Genomic DNA, 17,105 nt, shown 5'->3' on the forward strand with positions numbered 1-17,105 from the left:
AAGAGGACAAAGAAAATGAAGTGCCGGTAGAAGAAGATATAAATTCTATAGTGGAAAGTGGATCTAATTTTAGTTTGGTCATTAAAGACTTATCGATGAAACAAATTTGTGACATCCTTAATATTGCCAATATAAACCACAAATTTGTGGAAACACCAAAACTAGATGAAGACTTCCCTGAGTCCTCGAGATCATATGAAGAACCACCACCCGACCATTATTCCCCTGAGTTAACACCACTCGAAAGCCAACCTCCATTCATAAAAAATCCACCCAATTATGAGGACTGCACTACTAAACCTTTTCAAAGAAACCTCAAGCTCGCACTTAAGCCAATTGCCTTCGAAATCCTTTATAATTTTCTAAACCTTCCAAATAAAGAGACTTTGCCCAACATACAAATTCTCGAGACTATCATTCCAGTTGAGAAAAGCCTCGCATTGATTGAAGTGCCAGAAAAAGAAAAAATAGAATCTAAGGTGGAATATGAGTTCTTGAGAGCATACGATGATCCCTTTATTCAAGTGGTTAAGAAACCTAGTTTGCCATATGTCGCATCATCTAAGCCTTATGAAGAACAACTACTACCACACTCACACTCTTTTGGACAATTTAATGACGGGTTACTGCATAAATTCCATGATGAGTTACATAAGCTTTCTTTTATCATTCTGCATCTAACGCTCCCAATGCATCATTTCATTTTGTTTGGGGGTAAATGCTTTCATATATTTTTCTATAGAAATCCCTAACTGTTTAGACTATTAGTATATAGTTAATAGCATATCATCCATCTCATATGCATAGCCTTAAGGAATCTGACTTAAAACAACCCCACATATAGTCTTGCATATCTGACTATAAAAGATTCATGTTATGTTTTCTCGATGCATTCCATGAGAGTGCATCACAAAGGTAAACGAACCACTCCACTTGGAGTGTGTGGTTGTAAGTGCCGAAGTCCTGAGTCCACGTATACTTGCATATTCCTTGTTATCACTTTTACTCGTAGTTTGAGTAGTGTACCCCTATGGAGCAAGTATACAATTTTCTTTTTCTTTATTTTACATTTTTTTTTAGAAAAACTTTTCTATTCCTGTCTTTATTTTCATTTCCTTGTTTTCTATTTTTAAATAAGCATTTTTCTTTCAATCTTCACTTTTGATGTTTGAGTAGTCTTTCCTTATAAAGAAGAGATGTGAAACAAAGCAGAGGTGAGATGGTGATTGAATGGAGGTGTCTTATGGTTGTTTTTCATGGTGGTATTATATAGGCATGCCAAACCATGGGATGGTTGGCAATTGTAGCCATTTTAATTTATTTTTTTCCCTTTTGTGGGTGATTTCTAGTTGTTTCGAGTTTCGTCTTACAATCTAGTCGGAATGACTTTAACTAGGGCTAACTAGAGAGTATGAGAGGAGAGACTAGATTATCTAGAAATAGAGCTAGTCTTCCTCACTAGATTTGCCTACTTGCAAAACAAGAGGTGGAAGATCTAGGGAGGCCAAATCATGGGATGGTTCGCAATTTGAGTCACCTAAATTCAAAAATATTTTCCTTCTATTGGGTGGATCACTCTCCTCATAGTGATTTTTCTTAGTAGTTTTCTCTTTTTCTGTTATTGTTTTAAGTAATTTAGGAACAAAAACCCAAAAAAAAAAACCCTTCTCTCACCCTTTCATAAAAGTTCTTGTTTTTCCTATGCTTATAATAGATGATTCTCGATACAACAATAGTTATAGGATTTTCTAAAACACGGGCAATGGATTCCATATAGACCAACCCTTAGAAGTACGCAATCTCCATTCTTCTAAGGGTGGTTTGAGAATCAGTTATGTGTTACTAAGGGTCCGCCCATATCACCATAATATTCGTACAAGACATCTTACGTCTTGCATAGTAAATTCTCCAACACACATAACTGAAGCCACAGTCTGACTGGATTGGGTTCAATAAAGAGCCCGCACGAAAGTTGCCTAAGATCACCTGTTATGATTTGTTTTCAAACTTAGAATAGAAATCACATCTTTTGTACGAGTTATTTTTATAACATCTCTCCATAGTTTTTCAAAAACTTGAGGATATAAAAATTAAAATCTTACGCCCCAGAGTAACCAAAATGATACTAAATAAATGTATGATTTTATCTTCTTGTAAAAGCCCTCTATATTGTTAGAGATACCTTTTGAGAAAAACAAGATTCAAAAAAAAAAAAAAAAAACCCCAAATATTTCATGGTAGAATAATTACGTAGCTTACTATTTAGATAAACCATGTATTTTTTATTCTATATCTAGCAAAACATACTCCAAACTTATTTGGGGGTGGTATATTCTCATCACGAAGAACAGAGTATAGGTTACTGCCATTTTTGCTCATGTTCTTATGATAAGCTCTTTCATTTTCTTTATACTTTGAGGACAAAACATATTTCTATTTGGGGGTGGTATAGTAACATTCTGCAAAAATTAGGCATTTATTATATAGCAACATCTCACTACACCAGAAAAGACGTTTACTAACGGTTATATCCGTTACTAATATTTTTACTAACGGTTATATCCGTTAGTTCTGGGGCGTCACTCTCAGTTAGGCCAACTTTTGTAACGGATATAACCGTTACTGATAATAATATTAGTAACGGATATATCCGTTACTAAAATTATTTGTAACAGATAGCCAACAACCCATGGTCCGATAAATTTGGCATTTGTAACGGATATAAGTGTTAGTCAAGTTGGCGCGTTTCAATTTCTAGCGGGAAAATAATTTGTTTGTCACGGATATAACCGTTAGTAATGTATGTGGTCACTTGTTTACTAACTATTGTTTGTAACGGATATATCCGTTAGTAAATTGGAGCCACTAAAAAAAAAAATTCCTGGGTCAAATAATATCAAATACAAATTTGGTCAAATAATATCCAATACAAATTTGGTCAAATAATGTCAGATGAGTAGAAACAGAAATATGTGACTGACTTCTCATATTTACATGCAATGATATGATGAGTACAAAATTTTCACCAAGGCTGGGCAGAAAAAGGAGCTCCCAAAGCCTTCAAGAGTGGTAGACGTGAATGGACTAAGTCAGGAGACTATGGAGAAGCAAATTGATTATTGGACCCTCTCCTTCGCCATCGACGCTTCTTCCGAATTCTACATAGATCTGAAAAGCTCAAAGTCATCTGAATTTCAGCTCACCCTTTAACATTATAACCTTCACTATTAAAATTATTATAAATACCAACCTCATTACTCTCCATTCTCTACTAGATCTAAGTAAACACAAAACATTTAACAGAATGCAAACATAAAACAATTACCCATTCTCTTTGAGGAAATCTAGTATGGTCAATAGCAGTAGCTTCTTTGCACTAATTGAAGCTGCCCCTCCATTTCTAACATTCCCAATATTACTGCCATTCATTCCTCCATTTCCAGCCATACTCATCATCATATACTTGTTACTCTCTCACATTTTCATAAAGATCTCTTACAATGACAAAGATCTCAGAACTCAATAAATCATTTCCCATATCTGTTTTCCCATATCTCTTGCAATGAGTTTCTCACGGAAACAAGACAAAAGTGCATACCCTAGAAGCTACAAACATATGCAGCTTGAATCTTTGGTCATCCCCTTGAACGGTGTAAGATTAGTGAGCAGTTCCCTCAAAACTATGGAGAAGCTGTAGATGTCAACCTTATGATCATAGTGTTTCTTCTCTCCACGTAGAAGTGGGGTTGTGCTACACAACTGATTAAAATAGAGAAGGTTGAGCATAATATGCTTTGTGATTGACATATTTATTTCAATTTTCAAAAGCAAACAAGTAGTCGGCAGAGGAGATACCTCGGGGGCCATCCATCCTGTAAAGTACCAATCTCGATGAGACATTGCTTCAAGACATACCTCGAGGGGCCGGCCGACTTAACCTTTGTTTGGTCTTACATTATGACACATTACCGTAAAACAACAATCATTTAGCGGTAGAATTACTCACTTGCATAAACTTGAGCCATATTTGATTATTATATTTAAAATTCAAGTCGAAATAGAAGGCGAGCAATACACGGATAAACTATGAAAGTTTTAAATTTGTTAACCTCATAAAATCGAGGAAAGAACTTTACCAGGCTTCAGTTCACGGTGAATGATGCCATTAGAATGTAAGCATTCCATCACTCGAGCAATATCTAATGCAAAGTTTAGAGAGGGGCAAATCTGGACAGCTTGGACGCATGTCCCACAGATACTTTTTAAGTGAACCACCTTTCATCAGATCCGTGACTATTAGCATATATGGTTGCAGAGATGCACCAATAAACTGTCACACCACAAAAGCTTATGTCAGTATCAAGAATAATGAGCCACAAAAGCATTGGTCTTTTTTTTTTTAAGGTAGAACAAAGCACATTGGTCTTTGATTTAGTTGGTTAACACCTATCTCCCATTTAGGTGTTGAGGAATTCTACCAAACTATTCTGATTTCTGATTTGGATGTCACTAGTGCCATAGGCCATAGCCACCCCTAACCTCCTGACCTTAATAATTAAAAAAAAAAAAAAACTACGAAACCCTTAGAAGTGTATATATATAGAGCAAATCCTATACAACTTCTTGCATCATAGTATTTTAGGAGACAAACAACTTCTCATCTTCAAATAATGAATCCCTCCAAGAATATTCAGTCAATCATTCCCTTGTTGTTCCTTTTTCTCTTCTTGAATCCTCTTGTTATCTGCCAACTTGACTACAGTTTTTACGATAATAGTTGTCCTAATCTGTCAAATATTGTCAATAGAATGTCCATACTTAAATTCCAAAAGTATTCAGTTATATGTGTGGTATATCTGAAGAGTAAGATGCAATTTATATTTAATTACAAAGTTGTAGGCTGCATATATGAAATATAAGTCGTGAACTATTCATTTCTACTCAAAGAAAAACAGTTCCTGGACACTTAGAGATCAATAAATTACATGCATTGTTCATTTCTGCACGATTTTAGAAGAACATATAAGAGTCAAGTACTAGGATATGACAAACTCTCACATACATATCCACAAGGTGGTAACTATGACGAATTCAAACTGAACTATGGAGAAATGACTCATAAACAATATAAACATAAACATGACACAACCTGATCCAGTGTCCAACTTTTACAACGCCTCAGACATCTTTGACCCTCAAGGTAACCTAACACACTCCCATCCCGTGGTCCACATGGGTCTAAAATGCGAGGCACAACATGGTCAGCCCCGAGACATAAAGTCGAGACTAAATGTGAGCTCTAAGCAAGTAAAAGAATCTATAATTAAGATGTCCAACTCTTACCATGAACTGGAAAGAAGCATGAACTACTTAAAAACGGGCGGGATCAGACCATGTGAAGCTTGTGGGGAGCTGGTGCTGGAGGAGTGACTGAGACAGCAATTCCCAAGCAAGATGAACTTCCTAATATTGGAGAATGCAATAGCAAGATCTCTATAAGAAAACATACAGGCTGCTAGAGGTTAGGATGTTGCAATTGCATCACTGCCATCTGCTTCATATATATCTCGAACACCACGACTATCACAGATATACACAATGACTCCTTTCTTTAACCTGAATTTGTAAAACAAAAATGGAAAAGTACAAGAAAATGAAAATGAATATGAAAAAAAAAAAACTATGGTTCTAAGACATATCATGCATTAAAGTTCATGTATACATACACAACACATGCATGGAAGCTAAGATTTGTTTCTAAGGAATATATCATTAAGCTTACGGATCTTTGCAATGCCAGCCCTACTGGCAGGGGTTCCGGAGAAGAAGATATAACAACAAGCCCATGGACAACCCTACACACGATTAAGAGCACCTTGAGTACCGATTCGCCTTCAAAGAAAATACAAAGATACGCCGAGGGAATAAGGTAAACAATTGCCACACTAGATTTTCCTCGGCTTTTTGGGTTCCTTGATGAAAACAAAACTAGGTCTCCCATTAAATAAACACTATCCACCATTCCTTCATTCAACCAATGAATGCCGATTTCTTTTAACCCGGTATCACGATATATCTTGGCATTTTGTACTATACTTCGTGGTTAAGGATATCCCTGTCTTGCAAATGCACGGAACCTCGGCTCCTTCCCTTTTGCTCTTTCTAAGAAAACCTCCACAACAAACATGTTCGTTTCTGATTCCATTCTCCTCATTAGCTTGTTTAAATTTCAATGCAAGTATATAGTTGTAAGGTTGAAAAGTTTGTTTCTTCGATGTCATAGTGCGAACTAACAAAGAATTTTGCCTTATGTATCAACATTATATATTTTCCAGTGTCTAATTGCAACAAATAAAAACTAAACAAAATCAATCAAACCACAAAAAACATAGATACCTTTGATAGATCAATGTATTAAGTATCAGGAAGGAACATTTCTACGACTATTATGAGACGCACCTTTGCAAACCGTTTTCAAACTAGCGATACCGCTTCTCCCCAAGTGCAAATGCAACTTCGAAAACCTCTCCCCGCATATTCAATTCTACAGAATCACATTCGGCTTCGCAATAAGGTTTTATGATATACTGAATAACGGAATCAAACCTATCCATTTGGCAACATCCATTCCATCATGGCCTAGATATTGAGATTTAAGTTTAGGAGAGAAATTAAACCTTATCTAGTTTTTCTTTTTTTTTGGATAGTTTCAACTTTATTCTCTAATCCCTTAAATTCCCCATTTCCTGTGAAGGTGGGAAAGGAACCCAAACTCCCAAGTCTCGACCGGTGAGACCACGACACACTTTCACAGTAGACCTTAACTAGATTTATCTACAAATAACATATAATTTCCTGCATTTCACAACTGTATAATTATCACAGAAAGCAACGATTTGTTCCATATAAAGTGAATATTAACTCATTAACTAAGCATCACCTATATTTAGCAGAGTGAGGATCTTGATCAAGGTGGTATTGGAGGTAAGATAAATCTTGGACATCGGTATAGTAGTCGAGGTTAAAAGCTGAAACATAACAAACAAAAGAATTAACAGAGAGATGCAGTACTTAAAAGAATGAACGGCGCTTTAATTTGTCACTAATATTTAACTAATTAGAAGTGCTTTACCACACCTAGCTTCCCAAAACTCTCAATGAGATCGATCTTAGACAAGACATTTATGTGAGGGAGTTCAAGATGTAACATGATTGATAATGAGAGAAGCAATGCGCTAACATATTTCGGGGTCAAATAATGTAAATGTAAATGAGAAGCCAAATAAAGCTCTCCCTACTGAAAGAAGAGCCCACATTGCGAAAAGCCAATGTTGTGTTACTAATAACTAATAAGAGAACTAGAGACAAGCTCAAGAGCTAAAGAAGGTTACAAGTAATTGGCTTCTTTACGATACAACTTCTTTAGTCCTTTAGATCATATTTATATAAACACGAAGTGGTTAAGGAGTTAATAAAACAGGAGTTCTTTAAGTATAAAGGTGATGGGGTCCCATGTTTATTGTGTGCACCAATTTTCTAGTTCAGAAGACATTTTCTCCATAAATTGAAGGGGTATATAGCTGTCTTTGGAAATTTGGAGAACTAATCGTATAGCAATATACCATGCACAACAAAACTGACATAGAAAGTCTCCTATAAGTTGGTGGTTCCATTCATTTAAAGATTATAATCATCTCCAGATATGGTTACTGCGCCTTACTGGTAGTCTGGTACTCACTATTCACTAAGTCACTAATGCATCACTTACTATGCGTTCCTAATTACGGTTCATCAAACTTGTCTTGATTCTTGATCAGGATCTCGCGATACGAAACCAGGCGAGGAGGGTATGTACTAGTTACATACTGCTTTCATTAGTTTCATATACTAGAAAAGCCAAAATAATAATAAAAAGAAAAACAGATAGAAGGATAGTATGTACCCGGTATGTTGCATAATCGGAAGTAGCAACAATGGAGTTCCAACATTATGAACCTCGCATGCATCAAACAATTACACAATCATTAGTGGCAAATAAAAGTAAAAACTTCAAATTAAAATAGCTAATGGAAAGAAGAAGGAAAAAAAAACTAACGGGGGCTTACGATCCCCCCGGTGACTACTAATTGCTCCAAGCATCTCGTCATCTCTATCCATGTTGCCATCTGCTTTTTTAAACTTAAAATACGAAAAGGCCTTGATTTCTTTACAACAAGGCAAGTCAAGACATAAAACTAATAAAAAGAATTGACATCTATGTACAATTAAGATTCTAAGTCATGATAACACTAACAGGTTCCAAGTCCCGGCAACCACAACCACATCAAAGTTTAACGCCATATTTGTTTCTTAAGTTTCCAAACTAAAGCACAAAACCAAAAAGTAGAGCAATCCAAAAAGATCTAAAACCTACAAACATCAATCATACTTCAATCGCCCATCAAGCCAAGCTATATACCCTCCTTCAACCCACGCGTTCAAAGTTGCATTACCATCTTGTGGACCGTCATAACAAAATAAACATCGGGAACCAATACTTCATCAATATACACTCTTCTCTCTCCACCAACCAGAATTCTGCCATGACAAATTGTTGCACCAACATCAATGGACCCTTAGCAACCGCGACCAAACTTATCTAGTAATGTGACTCTAGAACATTTCAAAGCGACCCAAAAGCAGGGGGTCAAGTTCGAGGAGTTCTTTGGAGAATGGCGTTGAGCAGAATTTGAACCAAGTTCAGTTCTAGGTGTAGTCACACCCATATGTGCTTCGGCATTGGCTGTCACATTATTATTGCATAGTTGTTGTTGAATGAGAACCTGCGATGGAGTAGATGATGCAAGGATATTTTTTATGTGTGGATCAAGTATTAACAACTCTAACCATTACCACTAATTGCAAAGAAAAAATTGACCTTGAGCATTGATTTGACCTCAGACATGTCTCCATCGACCTTTGATTTAAATGAAGCCATGTCGGCCTCGACCTTTGCAACTGATGTAGTGGCCATCTGGTTGATTAAATCATTTGCCACAGCAGCATGTTGTAGCTGCTTTCTAGTAATATTAGAACCAACTCCACGGACACGGTTCTTCTTTTCCTTGCCAAGTACTTCATTCAACGCATCAGAGTCGATGTCTTCAATGTCAGTCTCTCCCTTTCGCTAGTCTTTTCTCGAACCGCTTTCACTTGATCCCCGCAAATATATATATATTTTTTAAATCAAATCAAATATCTAAAAATATGTCCGATAGCAATAAAAACTACAGTTAGTTAATAGAAAGAAACAAAATTTCTACTCACATATTTTTCACGAGCACTTGGCAAACCGAACCATCCGGCGTTCACGGCCCTTGCACCGATCATCTACCGAGTCCTTTTGCTTGAGGGTTTTGTTCTTGCTACAAGCAAATAATCAATGCTTAGTAATAGTGCTAAAAGAAAGACAACTAAAAGAAAATATATTAGTCAACTAGCTAGTTAATTGTTTTGCAAATTTTATACATGATCAAAGCGACATTTTATTTCAAAAGTGATACGTACCAGCTCCTTATGTATTTGGGAAAAGGTTTTCCTCCCATTAGTAGTACCAATATCATTCATTGCCCTATTGTTTGCATTTTTTGCATTTCTTTCCTTTACTTTAGGTTGAAGCTCATAGTCAACAAAATCAACCCAAAGAGTTGGATTAACACCAGGTGGGCAGTTTGCCTTAGCTGCTTCAATGCTTTCAGAGTTTGCCAAGAACTTTGACCGATACGTCGCTTTCACAGTCCTAAGTTTTTGAGGATAATTCGTCTCAACCCATGGACGAGCAGCAAAATTGGATACATTAAATTCATATTCCTTCTGTCATGAGTAAAGTGATTGATAAGAAAAAAATATAGTGAGATATAGATGAAAGAAAGGTAGAATTGACCAAAAACAATACAAAAAAAAAATACCGTCAAGGCTTTCCAAATAGCATCCTTAAAGCTATCTTTCACTAGTCGCCAATCTTTAGTGTTGATCGGGATATGAAGCCTCACTTCATTCCCTATTGCAGTCTTGAAGTTGCTTGCATTTGGTCCAACAATTTGGCCATTAGACCACACCTCAACAAGCAACTTCCCAGAGGGACCTCTTAATTGTGCCGTTTTGGATGATCGAGAACTACATTCACCTGTGGGAGAAGATGCATCTGATGCGCTGCGGTGTGCATTTGTATTACCTGACTCCATTATTAAAAAACAACCTAACAATTCCCAACAATTGAAAACATATTATCAAGGATTTCATAATGCTTCAAATATGACATATAACAAACAATTATTTAAGATCTTTAAAATGTAGAATAGATAAAGTAAAAAGAAAATAAGAAAAATTAAAGGAAGAACACTATCAAATTAACCAAGATATCAAAAAATTAGCACCCAAATCTAGTACATAATCATCAAAAGAGAAAACTAGTCTTTTGAACATGTTTTCAAAATTACAACTACACACTACAATCATCGACGTGGTTCTAACAATGATCTCAAATTAGGTTGTTGTGCAAGAGTAGATTGAAAGTCTTCGGGTACTTCTAGCTGGTCCACTTGACTAGTCATTCGCCTTGGTGAATGTATGACCACCCACCAATCAGGATTTTTCAGATCTCTTGAATAGAACACTTGATGGGCTTTTTAGCTATAAATGGCGGTTCATCTAACATTTTGTCAGAGCTCTTGAGCCGATTAAAATTTACCATCAATAAGTTAGAGTCTGGGCATAGCTTACAGCCATTGGTCTTATCTTCCACCCTAACCCAGTCACAATAAAACACCACTTCCTTGAAATTTGTGTAATCCACCTCTAGTATTTGTTTGATGACCCCATACCACATAGCAGATGCATCGATAGGATTTTTATCTTTCCTACTTGATGTGAAAGTAGTAATTGCACTCATGCAAACACCACTGTCTTGCGTAAGAACGGTCTCATCATGAGACTTAGTAGAAAATAAATAACCATTAACGTGATACTTTCGAAAAGTTTTAGCTTTGAACAATGGCCCTCTAGCAAAGAACCACAATTCAGATGAAGTGTCATCATTCTCCAGCAACTACACAAAGAAAACATAACACAATTCAAAAAGTGTAAATAATATAAAAATCGTATCTTCCTATCCCCATTAAGTAATACCTTATTATATAACCAGTCGATAAAATCTGTTTGTATCTCTATTTCTGTCTTTGCTATCCCTTTCCTACTGCCTCGGAAACTAGATTGCAAAGACTCGCGATACTCACTACAATTTAACCAAAAAAGTTAGTATATATCTGTCAATTTATTACGGGGAAATAGACACATGTGAAGAACTAACACCTATAATGATCGTCAAGTCCATCGACTTCCAACCGAAAAAGTAACCATCTACGGATTTGTACAAATTGCTCCGACGACAAAATCACATCTTTACCTTCAAACACAGGCCCTTCATCAATATATTCATCATTTTCATCTAGAAACACTTCACTAGTAGTGCTTTTGTGATTTTTGCGCTGTGGATTTGGAATGTACTCCATTGCATATAATGGACTTCGAGACAAGATCACGACTCTGCAATCGATCCTTCAACAAATCGTTTGTTACTAGGTATATCTTTGCACTCCTTCATCGACCTATTTAAGCGATAAACCCATGAATGCATTTATTAATTTTATTTAAAACCGAGACAAAAACAATGGGGATTGAAAGAAGCATAATTTACCTCTCAAACGGATACATCCAACGATCTCTAGCTGGTTCACACATTAATGCCTCGTCAGCTAAATGCACAACAAGGTGGATGCTAATATCAAAAAATGATGGTGGAAAGTACTTTTCCAACACGCACAATGCCTCTGCAACCATGTATTTGGCATCTTGGATTTCTTTTCGAATTACAACTTTCGAACACAATATGTTAAAAAATAAGCTTATCTGGTGAAGAGCTCTCCGCAAATCGGGATGAGATGGAAAAGCATGTTGAAGTAGCACGGGCAAAAGATATTGCATAATCACATGATAATCATGTGATTTCATTCTGAAACAAACAAGGTGGATCAAGACTCCATCGATGTTACTCAGATTAGATGAAAAACCTGATGGGAGCTTCAAATTTTTTAAAGTTTTAAGAAAATTCATCTTCTCCATTTTATCTAGAATGAATGGTGCTGTAGGTTTAACTTGTTTCCCACTTGCAGGGTCAATTTGCATCCACTGATTTCGGTGTATGCCAAGTTCCCTCATATCCTCTCGTGCCTGGTCAGTATCCTTTGATTTGTCTTTCTTACTAAGGATCGTGTCGAGTATGTGCTCTGCAACATTCTTTTCAGTGTGCATCACATCAATAACATGACGAACTTTATGATGAATCCAGTAAACAAGGAAAAACAATATGGACTTTCTGTACCATGCCAATGTAACTTCATTACCCTCATTGTCGTTAACCACATTTTGACCGCCTCTCTTCCGCTTTTTACCAGGTTTATACTTCACATAACTCAACGTTTGCAAAAGTGCATCACCATTTAATCGTTGTGGAGGAGTTCTCGCTCCTCTTTCTTGCTACCCACTAGTCCCAAGTACTTACCGCTCTGAGCGGATGATTACCTTTAAGGAATATCGGTAATCAAGGTATACATTCTTCTGCTAGACTTCAAATATATGGAAGAAGTGTTGTCACATAAAATAGGACAAGCTTTGTAACCATGTGTTCGCAGCCCGCTAAGTTTCCATATCTTGGGCAAATCATGGATCCCCACATTAGTATAGCTTTTTAAAGTGAAGTCTTCTTTTTTGTTCATGTCATAAGCTGGCACTCCTTCCCACAACTCTTTCAACTCGTCATACAAAGGTTCAAGAAAAACATCAATGTCTCCTTTTGGTGCCTTGGGACCCGGTATAAGCAAAGACAACATCTGAAACTCTGATTTCATGCACATGGAAGGGGAGATTGTAAAGGCCACGATTGATGACAGCCAACAGCTATAACTAGTAGATTTGAATGCCACGCGGATTAAACCCATCGGGTTGCAATTGCAAGCCAAACATTGCGTTGCTCATTAGCAAAGTCCGGCCACTTTTCTTTACAAATTTTCCAGCGACCGAATCAATTGGATGACGATATAAAGCCACGGAAGTCTACGCTTTCGTGCATGCCATGTCATCTCATGTGCTATCCACGGTATACTATACAACCGCTTAAGTCTTGGAATTAAAGGAAAATGTCTCCGATTGCTTTGTTAGGCTCCTTGGAATTCTTCTTCCCTTACCCCCCTCCTTAACTTTATATCTTGGAGCTTGGCACTTAGGACATTCGTCAAATCTTTCTCTGTCTTCCAATATAAGATCTGTTGTTCCGCGCGATGAATGCACGTAGCCTTCATCCCTAAGTCTTTCAACATCTCCTTCATTTTGGATACTTCTCGGGGGAGTGTGTTACCTTTAGGCAACCATCGCCTCAACAAGGATAAAATCTTGTCATACCAGCTCGGACCAACCAAATTGCTTCTTTACATTGTGAAGTTCTACAAGTGCGAGAGAGTTGTCTCGGGACCCTCACATGCAGGATACAATTTTTCAGTTGCCTTTTTCTTATATTCATAATACCTCTTTCCTAAGTCTGGTTCGGGGAACATAAGGCTCATCAAACTCCGGTCCCGGTGCCATCACCCACAACTCTTTCATGCAATCCAAAAGAAGAGTCAACAAAGTTTCCCATCCCAATCCGACCTCCCCAATAGTTTCTTCCTCGGTGCCTTCCATCTCAATAGCAACATCACCAATGGTTGTTTCTCCAATATTTGCAACCATTGGAGGATGAACGGCAATGTTAGATAAGTCCTCACCATGTAAAGTCCATACACAATAGGACTTCTCTATACCGTTTGAGACTAAATGGTGCTCAACATCTTTATAAGTCAACCAATACCTATTTCGACACTTCTTGCACGGGCAAGGACACTTCTTCCCACCCAACTTCCACTTTGCAAATTTAAGAAAATCCTCGACTCCCATAGAATAGACTGTGCCGCCTCTTTCCTTTTCACTCATCCATTCTTTGTTTATTGGCTCAGACATTCTATACTATATTTAGACACCAAGGGAAATAATGATCAGCATAAATAACAGACAATTAGCTATCCAAGTACAACCAAAAGCAAGAAACAAAGCGGCATCATAAGATTCAAATGCAGGTAACATTGTTTTCAATCCATAAAGGCAAAGAATGGTTAGAACACTAAATTTTGCAGGTGTATAGCTCGTCGCTTAATGCAACATATAATTTCCATCATATCTACAACTCAAAACTAACAAATACTATGAATATATGTCATGCGCCCATATTTTTTCAGAATGAAAGAGCCACTAGGAAATTGTATTTGTGAGTACAGATGCTACTTTAGCACTACCTATTGATTTGATTTATTCTAGTGCAAGGCAACTAATGAAATTAAATATGCACCAACCTAAAAGAAAATGTCTAGCCTAGTTATATTCTTATGTCCTCAACAACTAATTATCGCATTTCAAGTAGTATGTAATCCTGGAGCTATGTACATAACCAACAAAGAAGCAAACTTTTATAACCACATCTATTAAACCAATAAAGATTAATATTTTACCTCAAAATTAGACTTAGCAGCAACAAGTGAAACTTTTGAGAAAATCAGTCAACCCTTCAAAAAAGAAACATATCAAGTATGAGAAAATAAATTCCAGTAGTTGAAAAGATGAGTCAAAGAAAGAAACCCCCAACTAATTTATATATATATATATATATATATATATATATATATATATATATATATATATATATATATATATATATATATAGTCTACTTTTATTTATAGAAAGAACAATCATAACACCAATATGGCCATCCCCATACTGTTATTATCCCTCTCCCTTTCATATAAACCACCTCCACCTTATCTCCAAGTAGGAGCAAATGTGCAATAAAGCCCAAGTACACCTTACGTCTGTAAGAGCAAGACACCTCATGCTACAATTAGACCCTATATGCAAATGACCAGTCCTACCTTAGGACTAAAGTGTTTCCCCTCCCCCACCCCCACCCCACACACACACAACTAACTTTAGTAGTAAATGTATTCCTTCTTTGCCGATTGATTAGAACTACTACAAACATCGTACTTTGGGGCCAAATTTTCAAAATGAACCCATTGTCTGGATCGCTCAATTTGTGGATATAATAATTATAATATTCTCCTATTCTATCTAATGACAACATCTTGTAATCTTGGACATCATCTCACACAAAAATCATTAAAGCTATGTGATTACAAAGAAGGAAATCATGATCTTAGTCTGAACACCCATACTCATCATCGACCAAAACGCAAATTAAACAAAATTAATTTCGAAATTAGAATACACTTGCCAGAGAAATGAAGAAAATACAATAAAAGCACAAACTTACAGATTAGAAGAAACTTTTTGTAGAATGCAGATCTGATTTGTGTACCAAACACATGGGTTATGGATTTCACCTCTTCAAGAGAAGACTTGTAGTATTTCAATAAGATCTGCAGAACTGAATCAGTAGTGCGTCAGTACTGGTTCAAGCCTTAAAGTCATTTTTCATCTTGCTTCTCTATAAAACAAAATTACTCAACCGCCACTATTATTATTCATTACATGCAAAACATAATGAAAAACATTTTTTTTTTGTCAAATTCAAACAACCAGATGAACACTAACGGTCCCTCTTTGAGTTCATTAATCAACTAACAATCAGAATTCCATATCTTACAACAATGAAAAATAGTAGATTCTTTGTCTAATAGAAATCCCAACATTAACTAATAGAAAATAGAAAGAACAAGAAAAAAAAAAACTAACTAGGGGAAACGCATCCCCCGGCTGACTACTAACCGCTCCAAGTATCTTATACCATTGACCAGTTCCATAACACACTCTGTTCACGTGTAAGAAACCACCACATCATCAACAACTTTCATTCAAATGAAACATGTAGAACTTAATAAGGTAACAACTTATCACCATGTGTACAAGGTACACTAGTTAATAAACCATTTTGTTATACAAAAAGTCAATAGGAACTAAGGCCAACACAATCTCATCCAAATCACTTATTCACAAACGTACTTTTTGTACATTATCAATTCTAGATAATAGATTCCAATAGTCCAATACCAATGATACTTAGATAAGTCCAAAAGAAAATAGTACCAACGAATTCTTGCAACTAATTAAATAGTTAAATTAATAAATCCATAAACCGAGGGGTATTACATAGGGTGCGCTTGTGTCACTATGATTAACACACTAGTCAAGAACAATTCTTAATAAATAATTAGCTCGAAATAGTAACATGGATTTGTATTAGACAAATAATTGACTATTTTTCATTGGAAAACAGATAGAGGAGCTTACCAAATTGAACTTCCAATTTAGAGCCTAAAATGATGCATTTCATTCAAACCTAAAATCTTAGAGAAGCAGAGGCCTTGTCTAAGTCACACGGTCAACTCACACTCATCCTTTGAAAAGAAAAAGGAAATAGAAAGAGGGGTAAAACTAAAGTATAAATTCAACTAAAAATATGACGGGCGAGAATCGTCAAAGGCGCTTTCGTTGTTTCTAGTCATTGTCTTGCGTGTGGTACGCAAAGGGATGGAAAAAAGAAAAATTGAAAAACATTTCCTAGTTGAACTGTTTCTAGAATTGTTCCAATGAATTTAAGAATTGCTGCAATTTTTGCAAATTTAGCTAAAAAATCAAGCATTTTCCGACGAGAACAAGCACAATGCACCATCAGTAAAATTTCTAACTACGATAATACAATAGAATACTGATGTAACAAAGAATAAGAGCCAATATGTCTTACTAATAGCATATAGAGTAGAATACCGACTTAAGAAACAATGAGAGGGAATGTGTCATACAATTGCCAATTCATATTCTTCTCCCTCTGCGCAATTTAGAGCTTATCCAGAATAAACTAACCCTTCAATGGAATTCTGCACATAAACATGTTTACAAACAACCAACAAAAATGAGAGAGAGAGATAGGTAGGTATCGGTAAAAAAGCAACCTTTTTTTTACTTT

At 36.2% G+C, this 17,105-nt stretch overlaps 2 protein-coding genes across 2 annotated transcripts; both read right to left on the minus strand.

Annotated features, from left to right (window-relative positions):
- Nucleotides 1-9,365: 9,365 nt before the first annotated feature.
- LOC147503817 (uncharacterized) lies at nt 9,366-17,036 on the minus strand. Its single transcript, XM_086604966.1, has 6 exons — nt 16,942-17,036; nt 15,453-15,566; nt 14,634-14,687; nt 9,948-10,237; nt 9,547-9,852; nt 9,366-9,404 (listed from the first exon to the last, which is right to left on the minus strand). Exons 4-6 carry the CDS (start codon nt 10,221-10,223, stop codon nt 9,366-9,368), a joined length of 621 nt encoding a protein of 206 aa, XP_086461092.1. The 5' UTR covers nt 10,224-10,237; nt 14,634-14,687; nt 15,453-15,566; nt 16,942-17,036.
- On the minus strand, nt 10,634-11,549 carry LOC147503818 (uncharacterized). Its single transcript, XM_086604967.1, has 3 exons — nt 11,350-11,549; nt 11,167-11,272; nt 10,634-11,086 (listed from the first exon to the last, which is right to left on the minus strand). Exons 1-3 carry the CDS (start codon nt 11,547-11,549, stop codon nt 10,634-10,636), a joined length of 759 nt encoding a protein of 252 aa, XP_086461093.1.
- Nucleotides 17,037-17,105: the final 69 nt, after the last annotated feature.

This window comes from Coptis chinensis, chromosome 4 (genome assembly GCF_015680905.1).
Source record: "Coptis chinensis isolate HL-2020 chromosome 4, ASM1568090v1, whole genome shotgun sequence".
In the NCBI taxonomy this organism is placed as follows: Eukaryota; Viridiplantae; Streptophyta; class Magnoliopsida; order Ranunculales; family Ranunculaceae; genus Coptis; species Coptis chinensis.